Source organism: Polypterus senegalus, chromosome 2 (assembly GCF_016835505.1).
Source record: "Polypterus senegalus isolate Bchr_013 chromosome 2, ASM1683550v1, whole genome shotgun sequence".
NCBI classification, from domain to species: Eukaryota; Metazoa; Chordata; class Cladistia; order Polypteriformes; family Polypteridae; genus Polypterus; species Polypterus senegalus.
In genome coordinates, this window is record NC_053155.1 from 162,135,619 (window position 1) to 162,155,991 (window position 20,373).

The 20,373-nt window shown below is 37.2% G+C and overlaps 1 protein-coding gene across 3 annotated transcripts in view; it reads left to right on the top strand.

Moving 5' to 3' along the window:
* The window catches only part of LOC120523519 (T-lymphoma invasion and metastasis-inducing protein 1-like), a 495,064-nt gene that overhangs the window by 167,397 nt on the left and 307,294 nt on the right, over window positions 1-20,373 (top strand). For all 3 annotated transcript variants that reach the window (XM_039744911.1, XM_039744910.1, XM_039744912.1), the window contains exons 5-6: window positions 683-855; window positions 1,203-1,427. In XM_039744911.1, the coding sequence (XP_039600845.1) occupies window positions 683-855; window positions 1,203-1,427 (398 nt within the window). The remainder of the gene's footprint in view (window positions 1-682; window positions 856-1,202; window positions 1,428-20,373) is intronic.

Sequence of the window (20,373 nt, forward strand, 5' to 3'; positions counted from 1 at the left end):
TTGCAGTTTAAGAAGTGCTGTTTTTTTATAAAGGTATTGTCAAGCTTGGGTCACTGATTTGCAGAAGACAGTGTAAGGTGAGTCCAGGTTTTCAAGGAAAATACAGGTACTTTATTACTGTATTGAGAAGGCAGGTAGAGTCTCAAGACATCATTCAAGATATGAACTGTTACTTCAGCACGCAAGAACACGAGATAGTAGCTGCGACACAGGGATAATAATCCTGCTTTAGATCCCACCGTCTGATTAGAAAAACACCAGTGGTTCAGAGTCACTGCTGTGCAGACAAAAAGAGTGTGAGGAACGGCATGTCAAAGCCTGGTGTTAAATATTGTAAACATCATGTGAGAAGTATGTTACATGGTAAGCCTGATCCTGCAGAGGATAACCAATTACTTTGTCCGTGATTAACTGTTTACCAGTTGCAGCATATCAGCTGTATGAGCCGCTGCCGTTATAGATGGCAAATCCCTGGTGACTCCAGTCACAATAGTATACGTATTTTTCCCCATATTCGTTATAACAAAATATTTTTATGGTCCCGTGAATTTGCTTACAATGGGATTCCACCTGTATATATTTGCTCTATTTACTAAGTAATATATTATCTGTAAATATAAGACTCCAAATATACTTTTTGTCTTTTACGCACTGATTATGTTTTATTTTCCTTTAATCTTAGGTTGCACATTATTCTTTTATGAAATTGATGACCGATCAGGAATTGACCAAAGCAGCATCCCAAAACATGCAGTTTGGGTTGAAAATAGTATTGTCCAAGCTGTTCCTGAGCACCCCAAGAAAGATTTTGTTTTTTGCCTCAGTAATGTACTTGGTGATGCATATCTTTTCCAGGTTTGTATGTTTGAGATTACCATGGAAGTTTATAAATAACAACATACAATTACTGTTTGTATTTTGTTTCTGAGATTCAGACAATAAAGCTACAAAACCATGTTCAAATTATGTTGCATAGAAATACTTGTGTAATATTTTTATATTTGTTAAATTAGCCAGTATCCTTTCTAGTTTTTAGATTTTCCAGAATACTGTTTGTCATACATTTTCACTTATGCTAGACACTTTTACATTGAAACTTTTGTGTTGTGTTTTCCAGGTATAGCAGATACTCTGAGGTCTAACAATGTGTTTAGCAACTGTAGCATTTATTCTCTTTAATGTCATTTTATTTTTATTAACAGACTTGTAATCAAACTGAGCTAGAGAACTGGATAACTGCAGTTCACTCTGCCTGTGCAACTGAAGTAGCAAGACAGCATCATAAGGAAGACACAGTGAAGATGCTAAAAGCAGAGATCAAGAAACTAGAACAAAAAATTGATATGGATGAAAAGATGAAGAAGATGGGAGAAATGCAGCTTTCTGCCGTATCTGATTCAAAGAAAAGGAAGACCATTTTGGAACAGGTAAAATCAGATTAACTCTAATCTCTAAATTTACAGTAAAAAAGAAAGTTGTTGTGCCACACTGTATAACATGTTGACCCTAACCCTAACACATAAAGATTATAATGTTGCCCTTTGTGTTGTAGAATTCAAAAATGTTAGAGAAAGAAACTTATCCTCTACCAGGGCAAGTCTGATAAAAACCTTTTAACACTAGAATTACCAAAGCCTACGAATAAACTCGTAAATCTGTAAATACATTGTTAAAACAGAAACATTTTTCATATCTATACTAATAAAAGGCAAAACCCTCACTGACTGACTGACTGACTGGGTGACTGACTCATCACTAATTCTCCAACTTCCCGTGTAGGTGGAAGGCTGAAATTTGGCAGGCTCATACCTTACAGCTTACTTACAAAAGTTAGGCAGGTTTCATTTCGAAATTCTACGCGTAACGGTCATAACTGGAACCTACTTTCGACCATATATACGCCCATAGCCTGCAGCTCGGTCACCGTGTGAGGCGGAGTTGCGTCCCGCATCATCACACCTCCCACGTAATTGAGTGCCTGCCCATATAAGGTAAATATTCATGGGTGAAGGACTGTGCTTATGTAAATGAAGATGAGATGGTCTAGTGTTTGGCACAAACTCAGCGAAAGTGCGAGAGAAACTTTTAAGTGCCGGTTCTTAGCTAACATTAAATAAAGCCGTGGATATCGCAAGATCAAGAGAGCGGCTCACGTGAACTGACTGTAAACGCAGTACATAGAAAACAAGGAAGAGCTCCAAAGAGCGCTGAACAAAAAACGCATTACACAATTGAGAAGGCAGCAAAAGAATATGAAGCGAGTGACGCATACAAGCATATTCATAAGTGCAGCTTTGTAAAAATAAGGTATTTTACATCTATACTCATTGCTTCAGCTTCACTTAAATTTTTTAAATGAGTTGAATAAGAGTATACTAATGACCTTGCATGTGATGTTAAATTTAATTCAAAATTAATTAAAAACTGTATGGCAATAATTTGCATAATATGAAATCACAGTTTTAATTTTTGCATTCTGACAGTAAATTTTGAGCAAATCTTAACCATGTAAAATATATCTATGTAAAAAAATTGATGTAATTGTAACTTTTTCAATTAGGACTCTAAGGGCTCATTTATACTTCACGCTCAGAATGCGTACGCGCCTGCATCATGGCTGCCACGCGTTCCCAGCGTTCATTTCACACATCCTCTGAGCAGGTCCGCAACGCGTACGCGAGTTACAGTACCAGCAAAACTTCAGGGGGCGCAGTGTGCTAAAAGTTGGAATGTGACGTCATTGTCTCTGTTTACTATCTACATGTGACAGAAAGCTGCTTTGCGGATCCTATGGGGATCGATGTGCGTGCTTCGCTGTTTAATGAATGGTTCGATGTAGTGAAGCAAAATGCTAACATACAGATGCATTCGTGGTGCTTTTATATTCAAGCGTTGCATATTCCCGATCGTAATGTCACAATGCATTTTAAAAGTCTCACATAACATCTTTTGTGCCGTCTTTTTTTGCAACTTCACAACAGCAACATAATGTATAGAGCTGTATTTGAGCCACTGAGAATAAAATAAAGGACATGATGAAAACGTGTAATTTGTGATTAAAGTGGAAATTTTGGCTTTAATCTTGAATTGTCCACTTTAACCTCGTGGTTTACTTTATCATTAAAGCAGACGGTCATAAATGTCATCCCAGTTTTTAATTGCTACGAGCTTCTTGGACCTGACAGCTGCTGCAAGCAGCAATAGATCACCACACAGAACAAATTAAATGTATGATATTCCAACTCTCTGCACATTTAGAATCTTTAGATTCATACTTGATATTACTTTCATGATGAAATTCATTAAAGTGTGTATGTTACTTTTTACATATAATTTAGTTTAAATAATGAATACTGTTAATAATTACACACATGGGGGGGACACGGTGGTGGAGCGATAGCACTGCTGTCTCGCAAGGAGTTATGTTGCTGGTATTTCCTGCTTGTATTCCACACTGTGCTCCGTTTCCTTCTAAAGATATGCAGATTTGGGGATTTGGTACCGCTAAAATGACGCTAGTGTATGTGTGTGCTTGCATTCACCTTGCGATGAGCTGAGACCTCGTCCAGGGATTATTTTTCAGTCGTGTCCAATTCTTGCTGGAATGGACACATCCTTGGATTTATGGATTTAATCAATAAACATCCTTTTCAGAGATATTGCGGTAAGGTGTTATCGGAATTTAATGAGTGTTCTAGGCAATTCACAACACAGAGAAGCTGAACATGTTCTCACCGTGATAATATCTCGCACTGCCACCTGGTGGATTCCTCCAGATTTACGTAAAGTACGCGCGCAAGTATGAACACTACAACGCTTGCGTAGCAGAAGCGTCCGCTGCAGCATGCGTCGCGTCGTGTAAAGTATAACTCCGGCCTAAGACTTCAACGGAATAAAATTTTCTCTTATTTATGAAGTGGGTTTCATTTCACAGTAATCCATTTAGAATAACACCCAATGGAATATCACTGCTTCATTAACAATATATCGTTCAATATATTCTTACATTGTATTGGTGGCAGTTTGCCTTACCTTACTCACATAGTATAGCACAATGGGAAAAGTATTCTTAATCTACTTAAGAGGAGCTCTAGAATTTGGGAGAGAATTACTAAAGTTGTTCTTAATTAATTATGTTGCTACACTTTTAGAATGCTTCAGTATCACTAAATAATTACTTAATATCAATCTTTTGATTTCCTTACTTCCTAGATGGGTAAGGAAAGGGATGTCAGATTTCACTTAAGTAAGATGCAGCACTGTATATCTTACAGACCTATACTATACTTGTTGTAATTTAAGTTGTAAAATCAGGAAGAATAGAAAAATCATCTCATATTAAATACATGTGAGAGACATTTACATTTACATCTTGCTTGCCTTTACGTTCTGGCAGAAATCAATCCTTCTTGTAATGGTTGACTTAATCATCTTGCAGTCTGATATGAGGAGACTTCCCTTATCAGCTATTTGAATATATTTAAATAATGTTCATTTTTCTCTGAGTTGGTCATTTTCTGAAGAGGTTCTGTGAATGCAACTGCTTAGAGATTTCTGATTAATTTGTCACATTCTAAGTGCACATTCTTGCAATTGTACAGAGGTTGCTTCATACATATAATTCTGTTGAAAAGTTAATACTTGCACCAATAATGGCAATTAAGTCTCAATGTTTAATCTCCACCATTATTATGAATAGAATGTGCTTTATTTTTAACTAGTAGTAGCCCCCAATGTCATATATGTCTGAGCAGTGTAATACTAGGAGATAACTTCTTTACTTCTCAGACTTCTTATACACCTTACATAAATGTGTACAACATAAAGTAAGTCTGAGCAGCCAGAATTATAAAATTGAGATTTGGCATATATATCTGTTCTGTAAGACTTGCGTCTTTAAATCTTTCCAGTGTCATAGGTAATAAACCCATAATTACATCCTCCCTTTAATTATAATTCACTTTTAACCAGCAGTGCAGTGTTTACAGAATACCAAAAATAAATAAATTAAGAAAACAACAAAAAATTTACATTTATATAGTACACATTAATTTAATAGTCAAGAAATTCAATACAAAACAGTCTATTCAAATAAGTGTGTAGACTATTTTCCTGCAGCTGTAAGTGGATGTAAAGTTTCTATTAGGATGCTAATTCTGTTGAAAGAATCTGTAGTATTCACATTATATTATTTATACTACAAATTGTTTGCTTCGATTTGCTTGCAAATCATTGAAAGAAGAATTCTTAACTGCTTGCAAATGATTCTGAAAAAACTAATAACGGATATGCTTTATTGTTTATCAAGAGTCAGCAGGTTCTGCTGTCAGAATTATGATCTTTGCTCTGTGTATTGCAGTGCACACTAACTACTGTGTATAATGTCAGTTTCAAAAGACTAGTCACACTAATAATGAGAAAACACAGTATATTGTACACCATTTTCTATGCACTTCTGTCTTTTACAGTAATATGACCACATTGTAACATTTCTTCATGCTAGTCTGTGTAGTACATTTTCATTATGAAAATGTGCTATGATTGCTTGCTATGGTTGACAAACATCTGATGGCTACTTTTGTATGTCCACACACTGGAGCAGTCAATACTGGTTATGCAAAGCCAATGGAAAGTAAAAATTGATCGGTAGTCTGCAGAAGTTGATAACAGTTGTTGAACTGAATTTTTTTGAATGCTTAAGACTATTTTACTTTTTTTCCTTTGATTAATTTTACACCCTTACTGTTTGTGTTTAATTTCTTTTCCTGTTATTATTTTTGTACTGTGGATAGATGTACTTCCAGGTGTGGTAGTAATATAACATCTTATTAAAGAAAGAAACATCTCTAACAGGACAAATCCGTTATCTGGCAGGATAAGAGCTATTCATTGTATCTTTTAATTACTCCTCGGCAAAATGCTTTAGAGAAAGCATTCTTCAAAAGCAGTCTGTTACGGAATGGTCAGGATGATCACCGAAACAAAGAATAGAGGTTAATTTTATAAACTATTGAACTTACATGCAGTGTCAATTAATGCAAACATTTACTTTGGTTGGTTTGTTGGTTTACACCCAAATGACTTATATAAAATAAGTCTATTATATTATACACTTAGTCTGGACTAAGAAAAACATGCAATTTGAAACTGTAACAAATTTAAATGCATGTCTAATGTACTTGTTTGTTAAAACATTGGAGAGCAAGTAATGCCAGGGTCCAATAAATTCAGTCCTGGATTGTCACAGTGACTGTAAGTGTTTACTCCAAAACAGTTTTTTATTTGCCAATAGCAGAACTTATTTTTTAAAACATAGCTTTCATCACACCACAGCAGGCCTTTCTTATATTGTTGATTTAACTGTTTAAGTAATCTGTTGCCGAGAGATGATTAGTATTTCTCACTTCTTCCCATTTTGTCTAGATTTCTTTTCAAATATTTTCATTAAACAGATGTTTCAGGATTAAAACACACAGGGATTAATGGATGTGTCCAGGAAATTTGATGAACTGTTGGTATTTTATCATTTGCACCTTACCTTGTTACTCGTCTACTAGTTAAGCAGACAAGAAGAAATTAAAAGCAGTGAATGATGCTGTTTGAAAGTAAACTAGCCCATACCAGTATATCCTGCTGTCTGTGCAAGAAGGCTGTAATATTGGACGAGTGCACTTCACTTACGGCTGTAAGCGTAAAAAAATATCTTGTGGAATTATATGTTCCTATATATACTAAATGGGGCGGAGTGATGGCTCTGAGGCTAAAGATCTACACTGGTATCCCCAAGGTTACCAGTTCGAATCCCCATCACTGCCAAAAGAGATCCCACTCTGCTCCAGGGGCGCTGACCCTGCGCTCTGACCCCAAAGGGTATGCGAAAACTAACAAATTCCTAATACAAGGAAATAAACAACAAACAAAATACTAGTTACTTGTATGCTTAACTACTTGTATAAATACCTGTATGCCTACATAACTCCTTGAAATACATAACATACCTAAGCAGAAAATGCTTCCATCTACAAAATATTTTGAGAAAGCACTGCCTTCATTGGGAATTTGTTTATCTTACTTTTCAGTATCAAGAGGTCAGGTCATGTTGGGGAGCATGCATCAGTACAGTGTGTTGCTGCACCCACCACACAATAAAACAGCTTGGGATCCTAGTTGGCAACCCCCCAGGCAGACACGTGGTCCAGTCCATTTCTTCGGAAATGACCCTTTATCTGCCGCAGCCAAATGTTATGTGGGTGTTCTTTTGGCTTGGTCCAGCCACTCAGGTCCTGAAAAATTAGAAACCTGCGAGCTGGATCACCCTTGTAACCCAGATGGAAGGACACAATACTTTCAATGTCTGCTAGGTGTGCTAAACACGATGTTCTCCTTTGTGGAATCCGTTAAGGGAACCTGCCAGTATCCCTTTGTCATATCAAGGGTGGTCAGGAATTTAGCATGTCCTAGCCATTCGAGTAGGTCGTCCATGCCACGGCATTGGATAAGTATTGACTCATTAGACCTGGTTAAGCTGACGTCCTTGCAAAACCTCAAACTTCCGTCAGACTTTCCGACCAATACGATAGGGCTAGACCAGGGACTATGACTCTCCTCTATCACACCTTGTTCCAGGAATCGCCGAGATGGCTGCTTCTAGCTCTTGGCGTTCAAGGGTGGTCAAATCTGGACTGAAGGTAAGGTCGGATTTGCGAGCGAAGAATGAACGGGGCTGTCCAGAGGAGGGATCGGAATCCCTATCCCTTCATGGATTCAACAAGTTGACATGGTATATCGCTCAGTCAATGATTTGGTTGGTTAACCAAATAGTCTGCAAGCCCCTTTCTCTCCTTAACCTCATAAAGGCCTTGCCAATGGGCCACAAGTTTAGAGTGGGAGGTAAGAATGAGGACTATGACATGATCACCTGGTCAGAACTCCCGTAGAGATTTTCGATGGTTGTAACAGAGGGCCCGAGCTGCTTGCACTTTTTCCAAGTGACTTTTGAGGATAGGCCGAATTTTACCAAATCTATTGCATAATTGCATATTCTAATGTGTTTTTTGAAGGGAGGCCTCTTCCTCCCAACTTTCCTTTAGAATATCTAATGTGCCCTGAGGTTGTCGCCTGTACAATAACTTTTAGCGAGAAGATAGTAGAGGCTTGTGGGACCAGTATGCAAAAAGAATGAGAGGGAAGAGTTGATCCCAGTTCCTTCCGTCCTTACTGAGCACCTTATGAAGCATCTGTTTCAGGGTCTGATTGAACCACTCCAGTAAACCATCGGTTTGAGGATGATACACTGAGGTTTTTAAATGTTTGATTCTCAGTAATTTAGCTGTTTCCCTGAATGTTTCCGAGGTGAAGGGCGTCCCTAGATCCGCAAGGTTTTCTTTAGGTATGCTGACATGCGAGAAGACCACTACTAATTCCCGTGTGATAGCCTTAGTAGTAGCTGAGCGCAGCAGAACAGCTTCAGGATATCGGGTGGTATAATCCACCAGGACCATAATATATTTATGGCCCCAGGGCGAGGGTTCCAGGGGTCCCACCAGGTCAACGCCAACATGTTTGAACGACACATCAACTAGGGGTAAAGGAACGAGAGGAGCAAGGTCCCTTTATGGATTCTGCCACAGTTGACATTCCGGGCAGGACATGCAAAAGCAGCGGACCTCCTCATTGATTCCTGGCCAAAAAAATCGGCGCTTTATACACTTGAGAGTCTTTTCGCAGTCTCTGTGCCTCTGTAGATCCTTTGCTTACCACAGGACGATGGCCACTGCCGGCTAGAAGGTCCCCGGGTTTACTCCGTAGGGTGGCGACGGAACGGTGAGCTAGGGACACAAGATCATCTGGGTTCACAGGGGTTCCTGTCATTTTCCCCTGGGTAGGTCTCCCCATTTACAGTTTGTATGATCTCGATTAACAAGACCATATTCTTGATTAGCCGACCCCAGGCTAATCCTCATGGCTTGAGGAACATCCGGCAGTTGGGGATAAAACTCCCACTGCATCACTGTCCTTGCCTGCCAACCTGGGATACTCCCACATTCACCAGGGTTCTTTCCTTTTGTGGGGGCTTTTGGAGCGGACCATTCACCCGGGAGCCCATAGTCAGTACTGCATGTGTACCTTTCTGACCCCGACCCTATGCTCTTCGTCCACATACCCAGGGTTTTTTAACAGACTCTGGGGTCAAAGTGCACCTCAGGTTCCCTCCACCAACACCAACTGACCTCACCATGGGACCTCAGGAATGGTAATCTCCCACCTGTTTCCGGTTGCTTGGATGGTGTGTCCAGGCTCCTCTAAGAGTTCTCTCCTGGTTCTTTAAGGAGTCCATCCTGCCGACTATGTCATTGTGAAAGAAACAGCTGGATACACAACAAAGGTTTGGGGCAGCCACCTGTATAGTGTACCTGGCTGCAAAAGGTTTTAAAGTAGCATAAAATGTATAGGCTAGAGTCCAAAACAGAACTGATTATGTATAGAAGATAAGGGGTGTTTATAGGTGGTTCATAGGAAGTGAGGTCCTCGGGGCCGGGACTGGGACAGCAAGGATTTCTCGTATTTGGTCTGCGGACAGAAAAGAGAGAGGTTTAATGCACTCCGCTGCCCCCTGGCCTGGAATGGAATTGGCGTTTCCTGGTCCCTTTGGTTGTCTCCCAAGCGCACGTGTGTAACAACAGGCAGTACTTGGGTTTGCATTTTGAACTGGACAGCTGTGAGGGAGCCATGCTCACTTATCAGTATACTGTAGCAGACTGTTACTGTAAAAGAAACCATTTGTAATAATTGTAATTTTCATTAGAATGTTCATGGACTAGAGGAACATTACTGCAGACGTCCCACTAAGATGCTAGCTTTATAAAGTTGAAAGACTGCAAGTCATCCATCCTCCTTTAATGTTGCTTTCCTGAAAATGAGCCTAGGCCTAAATTAATTTAATTTAAATTGATTTTTGATGCCGGTGTAAAGATTGTAATAAAAACGTTGTTATAAACACTGTCTCACAAAAAACGAAGCAGGTTTGTATTTTATTTAATTAATACGTCCAGCAAAGACAACTCTAAGCCTTACTGTGCACTAAAAGCCTTTCTTAAAACCTTTGACAAGGACAATGAAAAATTTGCCGATAGGCCTTTTTTGTTTCCCAAGTATATTGCGTCTGGCCTCTGTGGGGATCCACTTCATATTGGATTAAGTCACCACAAGTAAGTTGTTCTAGTTGGACATCAAGATCTGAGCTTTATAATTTAAGAAGCATGATCAAAGATAACAATAGCATTATATTAACAAGGTTCAAGTGAAGGTAGTATTATTATCTTCACACACAGTGTACTGGTGAGAAAACAATATTGTCTTGCATGTGACTTTAAAAATTTCCATAGGTCAACGAGGTTACAATGCAAAAACTTGTTAATATGGATCTCCACCCAATGAAGAAGGCCAAATGGTTACAGAGCTCGGTCAAGTATGATTCTTCACATACAATATAACATCAACTTACCCCTAAGAATTGGAAAACCTGTTTTTGCTAGTGTAACCAATTGCCAGCACCGCTAAGCCCCAAACCCAACAATGACCAACACGCTAAAAGGTTTGAATAATTGATTTTTTTTTGACATCATACACCATAAGGTGCATACTAATTCTATGTGAGCAGGAACACTCAGTAAAACTGAATAAAAAAATATAAGTTGATGGTGAGTTACGAAGAAGGCAGATTCACCAGCGTTTGTGTGTCAGCTTTTATCCCTCCAGATCTGAGAATGTCCAGTTCCATTGCCTCAAAACACTACTCACATTTACAGTTATTCCCAGTTTCAAATAAAAACTAACAGCGTCAGATCCCTAGGGCGGTAGTATGTATCGTGATGACGAGTGAGAGAATGAAAGTGAAAAAAAAAGGCAACTTTTACAAGTCTGTTACAGACGCAAACCAAATGTATGTGTGTACTGAGCTGGGAGAGCTTAGTGAACGTTCTGCGATGGTGGGGGATGGAATAGCAGGCTGCTTGCAGCTTGTCTTAATCAGCACATTTACAGGACAAAAGACGCTAATGGAGAGGTGGGCCAGATTTACGAGTTTTCTCGTAGGCTCTGGAAATTCTACTGTTAACAAAATAACTAACTATAGTTAGTATACAGAAGTATACTTCTGTAGTTTGGTATAGATCATTGTGACACATATGTTAAAATAAAAGTTTATTGCCTCTTAGGATTTTATGGGCATCAAATTTGTGTCTACCCTTTTTACCTTGAACTAGAGATTTTCTAGAATTTACTCCATCACTTTGATTGACTGACAACATTTCAATATGCTTTCTTGACAGTTGATTCTGTGATATTGTTGAAGCAGGGTTATAAGTTAAACAAATTATCATATTTTGAGATTTAGATACTTGTTACTGTCTGTCTTAAGGCAAGTTGTGTTCCACAATTGTTTTGAGCTGTTTTTTTTTTTAAATTTACTGTTTGCTTTTTTTTGGTTTTGTGCTTAAAATGCAGTACTTTTAGCGATTAACAGTGTTTGCAAAATTGTCTTCATTGTGTTGGTTCTGAATTTCCACAAAAGTGTAATTTCACCAATGAATTAATAACCAACTTAGTGTTAGTAAATATCTGCGTTCAATACTTATCATGTATGATTGGCTACATTTGTATACTAACAGTTGGTAAGTTTGTTTTTCATTGTTCCACATTATTTTGTCAACAAAAGAAATTGGTTTTATCTGTAATTACGGTGGTGGTTTGAACTAATTTAATAAATTATTTTGCGATCACTAAAGTCATTGTTGTATAATTTTTCTGGTAAGAGATCATTTTTAATTAAAGTATAGATATTCTTTATAATTAAAAATTTTGTAATTTACATACCATACCGTACTTGCACTACGAATTTACTTCTTTGTGAATTGTATTTCATATGTGTTTTGCTCTTTCATCAGTTTTGTACTGTTTGTGAATTAATTGACATTTCTTCTCATTTTCTGCATTTTTTGCATTGACTAGGCTTTTTTTTATTACCTACATTTAATTTTTTTATTTGAAAATGAGAGTTAAAAAGCAAACAGCATTGCAGTGGCATAAGACAATTAATCAGTTGCATACACATTTATGCTTTGAGTTTTCATATAAACAAAATGAATTAGTTAAAAACAGGGCTAGAATAATATATAATTTTGTGAATGTCTAATTGTTCATCTTATTTAGTCACAGTTTATTAACTACTTTGCACATATTATTTTTAAATGTTATTTAATTTATCAACAATTCAAGAAGTTACATGGTACAAACAGAAAATAACACCCTAATTGGATATTTATCAAATCAGATAAAAAACTATGAAATAAATTAGAAATTTGAATAGGTATATATTTTGTTTCACAAGTTGACAATTATTATATACTCGTAATTTCTATGTATACGAGAATGTTGAATGGAGAATGCTCCAGATTTTTTTGTTTGCTTTTAGTTTCACAAATTACCTTTTAGTTTTTGTTACACCAAAATTGTCCACACAGACGCAGGCTTAAAAGTGTAAACCAAAGTTTTCTTTATAGTTCTCAAATTGCATATCATTCATGTTGTACCTATCACCTTAGTCAGTAAAATTTTACTGTCTGTGCCAAACTTCATTTTCTGTTGATAATGGTTTCAAATTTTATCAGACAATATAAGAATCAAATAACAACTGTGATATGATGTACAGTGCATCCGGAAAGTATTCACAGCACATCACTTTTTCCACATTTTGTTATGTTACAACCTTATTCCAAAATGGATTAAATTCATTTTTTTCCCTCAGAATTCTACACACAACACCCCATAATGACAACGTGAAAAAAGTTTACTTGAGAATTTGCAAATTTATTAAAAATAAATAAATTGGGAAAGCACATGTACATAAGTATTCACAGCCTTTGCCATGAAGCCCAAAATTGAGCTCAGGTGCATCCTGTTTCCCATGATCATCCTTGAGATGTTTCTGCAGCTTAATTGGAGTCCACCTGTGGTAAATTCAGTTGATTGGACATGATTTGGAAAGGCACACACCTGTCTATATAAGGTCCCACAGTTAACAGTTCATGTCAGAGCACAAACCAAGCATGAAGTCAAAGGAATTGTCTGTAGATCTCCAACACAGGATTGTCTCGAGGCACAAATCTGGGGAAGGTTACAGAAAAATTTCTGCTACTTTGAAGGTCCCAATGAGTACAGTGGCCTTCATCATCCATAAGTGGAAGAAGTTCAAAACCACCAGGACTCTTCCTAGAGCAGGCCGGCCATCTAAACTGAGCGATCGGAGGAGAAGGGCCTTAGTCAGGGAGGTGACCAAGAACCCGATGGTCTCTCTGTCAGAGCTCCAGAGGCCCTCTGTGGAGAGAGGAGAACCTTCCCGAAGGACAACCATCTCTGCAGCAATCCACCAATCAGGCCTGTATGGTAGAGTGGCCAGACGGAAGCCACTCTTTAGTAAAAGGCACATGGCAGGCTGCCTGGAGTTTGCCAAAAGGCACCTGAAGGACTCTCAGACCATGAGAAACAAAATTCTCTGGTCTGATGAGGCAAAGATTGAACTCTTCGGTGTGAATGCCAGGCGTCAAGTTTGGAGTAAACCAGGCACCGCTCATCACCAGGGCAATACCATCCCTACAGTGAAGCATGGTGGTGGCAGCATCATGCTGTGGGGATGTTTTTCAGCGGCAGGAACTGGGAGACTAGTCAGAATAAAGGGAAAGATGACTGCAGCAATGTACAGAGACATCCTGGACGAAAACCTGCTCCAGAGCACCTTTCAGATGTTCATAGCACTTTGACAAATAGTCAAAAGAATACAGTAGAATTAAAAGCAAACATTAATAACACAGGATACAAATTAATTTCAAATATTAGTAAATATTTAAAAGTCACAGTTATGAATTACATTTGGAAAGAAACAGGGAAAAATAATGAAGTTAACCATCAGTAAATAACACCATTTTTGCAGAATTTCATGTAGGGGTATAATTGTGTAGATGTTACAATTGATAAGGAGCAATGAATAGGATAAGTGCAGATTTCATTATAGGTTTTACAGTCAGATGCTGGATGGCACTGACCATTTAATTGCTGTTCATTTGCTGTTCATTACAGATCTAAAAAACCCATTGTGATTTTCCTGCCCTGCAAAGTAAGCACACCAGTTGGTGTCATCTCAGTTAGAGATGCAGACTCCGAAAGGTATTTTTTTCCATGAAATATGAAGATTGTAATCTGCAATCACCCAGATAGTTCTAGAGAAGGGGTGGCCACACTTTTTCGGTTGCGAGCTACTTATACAGTAAAATGACCAGGACAAAATGATCTACCTACATTAAAAATTACACACACACATACACACACACACATATATATATATATAGTACATTTGTGAAGAAGAAACGCTACTCTTACTCCGCTACATTGGGCAACACTTGAATCGTTACTTTTTTTCCATTAGATAAAGTCTGACAGACAATTTTCAATCTGCTCTGTAGCGTATGCTGTAAAATTGTGCACACACCTTGCATTGTGTCTCCAGCTCTGATGCAAGGTTTTGGATGTTCCCCAAATCAAGACGCTGCAGCTTTGAATATAGATGTTGCATTTTTCATTTGAAAGCATTAACTGAGCTAATCATATTGACCATGGTTTTCTCTTTTCCTTGCAGCTGTAAGTTAAGCTCATTCAACATTTTGGTCAGATCGAAAAAAAATGCCAAGTCTAGCGGCCATTGATCGTTAAGTTGCTTGTATTCTGCATGTTTAATGACAAGGAGAAACTCCTTTTTCTCTGGCCAGGGGTCTTGAAATCTCAGCAGGAATTTCAACAAGCATACAGTATTTTATCATCTCTCCATCTTGGAAGGACTTCTTATGCTTAATGATTGAGTGATTCACCCGGAACGATGCTTTGGAGTGTCTGCTTTTGCTGTTGAATTCAGCCAAGTGAAAAATGACGGCTGTCCGATTAACTGCAACTTTAGTTCCCTCTCCTTTCTCTTTCTCAGATCACTTTTCAGAAGGAAGTCAGTTTTGTAGTATGAACAGATCGAAAGTGCCTTTCCACAATTTCCTTCTTTGGAATAGCAATGATTGAGAGATCAGACAAACGCACTTCGATTGTGACATTGTGAGAGAAAAAAATCCTCTTCCAATTCCACATCCAGCCCATAAACAACAAATTTTTTTTAAATCCCTTCTTTAGTCGATATAAATTGGAAGGCTAACTAGATCTCTTCGATAGCCTGAGTATTGCAGTAGCTCACGCGTTTGATTGTGCGTGCGGGATGACCAGTGTGTTAGAAGAAAAGAGATCTCAGACTTGGTCGCCCTGTATGTCAATCAAGTGGCAAATGCCATAGGGAGGATATATGATAGACTAACATTTAAAAAAATTTTTTTTGAATGCAACACTATCTACCTGCATTCCTTTTCCGGTCGATTGCGATCGACCCGTTGGGCACCCCTGTTCTAGAGCTTTACCACTGATAAGTCGTATGTAAATGTTAGACAAAGAAAGTTCACAGCACACACAGATCCAATAGTAGAGTTTACTTCAATAGAACAGATTTGGTACATTACTCTTGTTAAAATAAATTCTGAGCAGGATAGCGTACTTCAGAATTAACAATGCTGATGAGCTCCTAAGCACAGAACATCAAAATCCTTTGTTAAAAGCTCTATAATGCTGTGGAATTATATTAAAATAATTGCAGTCTGTCCATTTGCTATTGATGAAGCTGTCTTACACCTCACCACTCCACACTGGAACATCAGTACTGATAATCTGATTAAAACTAAACATACATAAACTAAACATGTAACGTCAGCTCAATTGATAGCATCGACTTCGTGTTACACATCTGCAAAAGTATTGTAACCAAACAAAGTAATGTCTGTGCGATATACGATTAAATTGCTGAAATTCAGAACTTCTTTGGTGTATAACATTTTTTCCGTGCTAAGTACAGACTGAATTTGAAGCATAGAGGTGGTTAATAAATCTTGAAAAATCCTCCATGCCTCTAATGTTCAAAATATTTAACTGTATTTTCTAAGATATACTGTATGTGTGGCATGTTTGAATTTAAACACCTTTTTATTGGAGTTTAATGGAAGTTGTCTGCATTTCGCTTATAATGGGCTATCCATGATTGATGGTCAATTAATATGCATAAATTATTTAAATAAAAGAATTATAAATAACAAGCTGGTTAAGGTTACAGATGATACCAAGTTAGGTGTATTGGCAGGTAATCTAGAATCTGTTGAATCATTACAAAGCGACGTGGACAGCATAAGTGTTGGGCAAAATTGTGGCAGATGAAGTTTAATTTAAGTAAATGTAAAGTAGTACAGATAAGTAAAAATGTTAGATTTGAATACTCTGTTGGTTGTCTGAAAATTGAAAGTACATCATATGAAAGGGATATAGGAGTTGTTGTGAATTCATCACTATCAACTTCAAAAACAGTGTTCTGAAACCATTAAGAAGGCTAATAGAATGTTTGGTTATATAGCATAAGTTGTGGAGTACAAGTCAAAGGAGGTTATGCTGAAGCTTTATAACACACCAGTTAGACCCCTTCTGGAGTTTTGTGTGCAGTTTTTGGCCTCCAAACTGCAAAAAAGACATAGAAGTGCTAAAAACAAAAAAAAAATCCAGAAAAGATCGACTGGGTTGATTACAGGAATACAGGGGATGGGTTATGAGGAAGGATCAAAGGAGCTAAGCCTTTTTTAGTTTAAGCAAAAGGAGGTTAAGAGGTGACATGATTGAAGTGTTCAAATTATGAAGGAAATTATTACAGTGGATTCGGACTGTCACAGTTGAAAAGGATACAGATGAAAACTTGTAAATTTGGGGTAAATTTCACACAAACATTAGGTGTTTTTCTTCACACAGAGATCCATAAGCACATGGCATAAGTTGTCGAGTAGTGTTGTACACAGTTGAACTTTATGGGCTGTTAAAGCTAGACTTAATGGAAAAATTAAGTGGATAGAGCAGGCAAGCTTTGTTGGGCTGTATAGCCTGTTCTCATCCAGATTTTTTATTGTTCTGATTGTGGCCAATGAAATCCACAGAATTAATTACTGAAAAGTGGTGAGGCTTTAGTATTCCTTCTCAGTTTTAGAAGGGAAAGCCAACTGATAAATGAAACAATCAATAAAATGCACAGATTCAGCAGGGGGATCTTGCACATGTGTATGAATCAATACTCATTTCTAACCAAACTTACTACAGCACATTTTGTTAATAATATTTAATGAATGTATACCGGCACCTGCACACTTGCATGTAGTGTACATTGTGCACAAAGACTAATGTGGTGAAAATGAAAATTACAAAAATGTTTTTTGTTTTTGTTTAGCTTTCATTTTCAGAAAATGTTTCATTTTTGTTTACATTTTGGTTAACATGATTATTTTGTCACTAATGACATATTTCTTTTTAGTTTTAATTAATGGGAATAACACTGCTGCGGTTTAGTGATCTTGGTTCTTACTTGTAGCTGTTTTGTTTCCAGTGTATTGACTCTAGTTAAAATATAGTTCTGTGGTGAGCAACTTTTTGCAATCCTTGTCCAACTACAATTACAGTTTAACTGTTTAGTTTTCAGAACAAATTTAAGCGTTTCACAAAGACATTTTTCATTTGTTTTTTATATATTTTTTGAAACAAATGCACAACTCCTTGTTTGCTGCTAATAATGGCTTATAATTTGCTCTACAAGCAGGTAATTCAGTGTGGTTAGTTGAGGTAAAAGACTGGCAAAAGGCATCCTTCCCACAGACAAGCAAAGTCACTTTGTTTTTGCAACTGTTATAGCAATAACATAGCAAGAATGAACACAGGCGTGACATGTTAATTCTTGCAAAATTCAATTCTTCAAGACAGAACTTGATTTTTCCAGTTTGAGATAATATAGAACATCACTTTCTCACTTAGTTTATTCAGATTTATCCAGTTGAGCAGAACAAAATGCAAGTAGTATACATTTTGAAGTTTATACCAGTCCTGCATTTAAAGTTCAAGCATGCTCTAACTGCAGCACAGCCCTGTCTGCTTCAGTCCACAGATTAGTTTTGAATTGACCTGTTATAGCTCTTCACCTGTGTATACTACATCAGGAGTATGGGAGTCTCCATTAATTCTGCAAGGTACTCAGAATGGTTGAACAGTATTGTCTTTGTACGTATAGGGCACCAAGATGAATTCCTCTGTTTCCATATTGCACTACATTGTCTACCTCCTTTTCAGATTCAAAACTTTTTAATTGAGAAGATCCATGAGCTAACATCAGTTACAGATTTTGGCTCCCTGGAAGCAAGATTTCTTGAATCCAGACAGCAAAAAGAGATAAGACTGTAATGGTCTCATAATTACATTTTAATGTCAGTTTTTTACAGTTTTATTTTAAATATAAGTTTAAAGCAAATGTTGTTTTGTTGCACATTCTTATCTGTGTTATCCTTTTCTATCTACTATCAATATTTTTATCCCATTGGGATTAATCTTCTGTTTTTTACACTTTTGCTGACTGTTTTTGACTTGTATATATTTCAAAGTACTTTTCAAATATTTCTAGCCTTTCATCTGCCTCACTGCTTTTTTATTCATTTTCTCCTATGTATAATAACTGACTTTCTTAACACCAACTGTACACTTTAATCTCTTTTTTTCTAGTTTGAGCTCTGCCACCTACACTTGATTAAATTTCCTTCCCCCTCTTTCATGCTTTTCCGCACTTCCTTTCTAGTGGGGACACTTTCTGGCTCATCTAGTGGTCATATCTGCTTAATGTGTTTTTCTGCTTCAATTTTGTGTATGAAAACCTTTCTAGTTCAAAAATGGCTATAATGATGACAGATTTGACTTACTGTCTACCCATTTGACAATGTCTGTTGCAGATGCTGTAAGCAATTATCAGCCCCTTCAGATATTCCAAGCAAAATGCACTTTTGCCTTATGCAATTGCAAAAACATTCTTTAAGAAAATAAGTTGTATAAAGTACAGCATACTGTAGCTCTTTAGTATCAGCCTTAAAGGTTTTGAAGCAAGTACTGCAGAAGGAGTTTGCCTTGCATATGGGTTAAAACAAGCTCTGGTATGCAGCAAAGCCAGTGTCAGTCTTGTCAATTATCATAAAGCCATAATATAAGCAATATTACTAGTCAATTCCAAGTTTGGAATTGCTAATAAGTCTGAAGGTACCTTTGATATCTGTGACGAGTTAGTCTTTAACTGTCTGCATGAATTCACCTTTTAAGATAAGTTTTGAGAAATACAAGTTAATTACGTTCATCCAAAGTGATTTTCAAACAAGCTAGATACAGTGGCCTGCATATCTTTGTTCTCCTTATTTATGGCTACAAACCACCTTTTAAATCCATATATTAAATTAATATGGTGTCACAAGAAGAAAAATGTACCTTAAAGTTATTTTTAGTTACCCCTATCCTGCTGAAGTGATCGAGAAACAGAACAGAATTAATACAGAATAAGGTCATTTTCCCCAAAAACTTTTATTCAGCCACTTGTGTTATTTAAGTTTAAAATAATATATTTTTTTCTAATTTTAAATACAAGGGGAGGGGTTTGTGGTTTTTTGCCATAAAAGGTTGGTTGTGATTTGAGCAAGACCAAACAGCATGCTGGTAGTGTAGTTAAAGTTATCAGAACAGATTTTAATTACTCATTAAGTAGTCAGTAGTGTCCCATCTGGTGCCACTCTAAGGCTATGTCCACACTACTACATTTTCATTTAAAAATACCTTAACCCTTGGAGCTACAGTCAGTGAAGAACCTTGGCCTCCCTTTTGTGACAATTCTTGTTTGTTCCCTATTTTACTCTTCAAATCCCAGGTACCCAGATAATTTACAACATAATTCCATCATCTTTTCCTTGGTGATACTGTTCATCGTGTTCCATCTGAAACTCCAAAATAAATTTTCTTGACACTTCTCCTACACTTTCATCCTTTCAATGTATCTTCCCTATCTTATTAGTGCTGATTTCACTTTAGCCACTAAATCAGGGTTGTCATATAATACTCTCACCTTTGGTTTGTCCTCCTCAAAATTACTTCATACACTGCCTGCCTCCATTCTAGTTTCTTGGTCATCACCCATTTTCTGCCCCATATAAAAAATCACTGGTATTATTACTGATTTATACATCATAATCTTTGTCATCCTGCTTAACGTTGCTGACTTTAAAATATTCTGGAGTGCAGTGTACTGTAATTGGGGATGATAAATACCTTTTACACTGTACCATTTCTTTCTCTCTGGCACTATGGAATATTTTGTCTTTATCCTTATATAAATGAACATTTATAATAAAG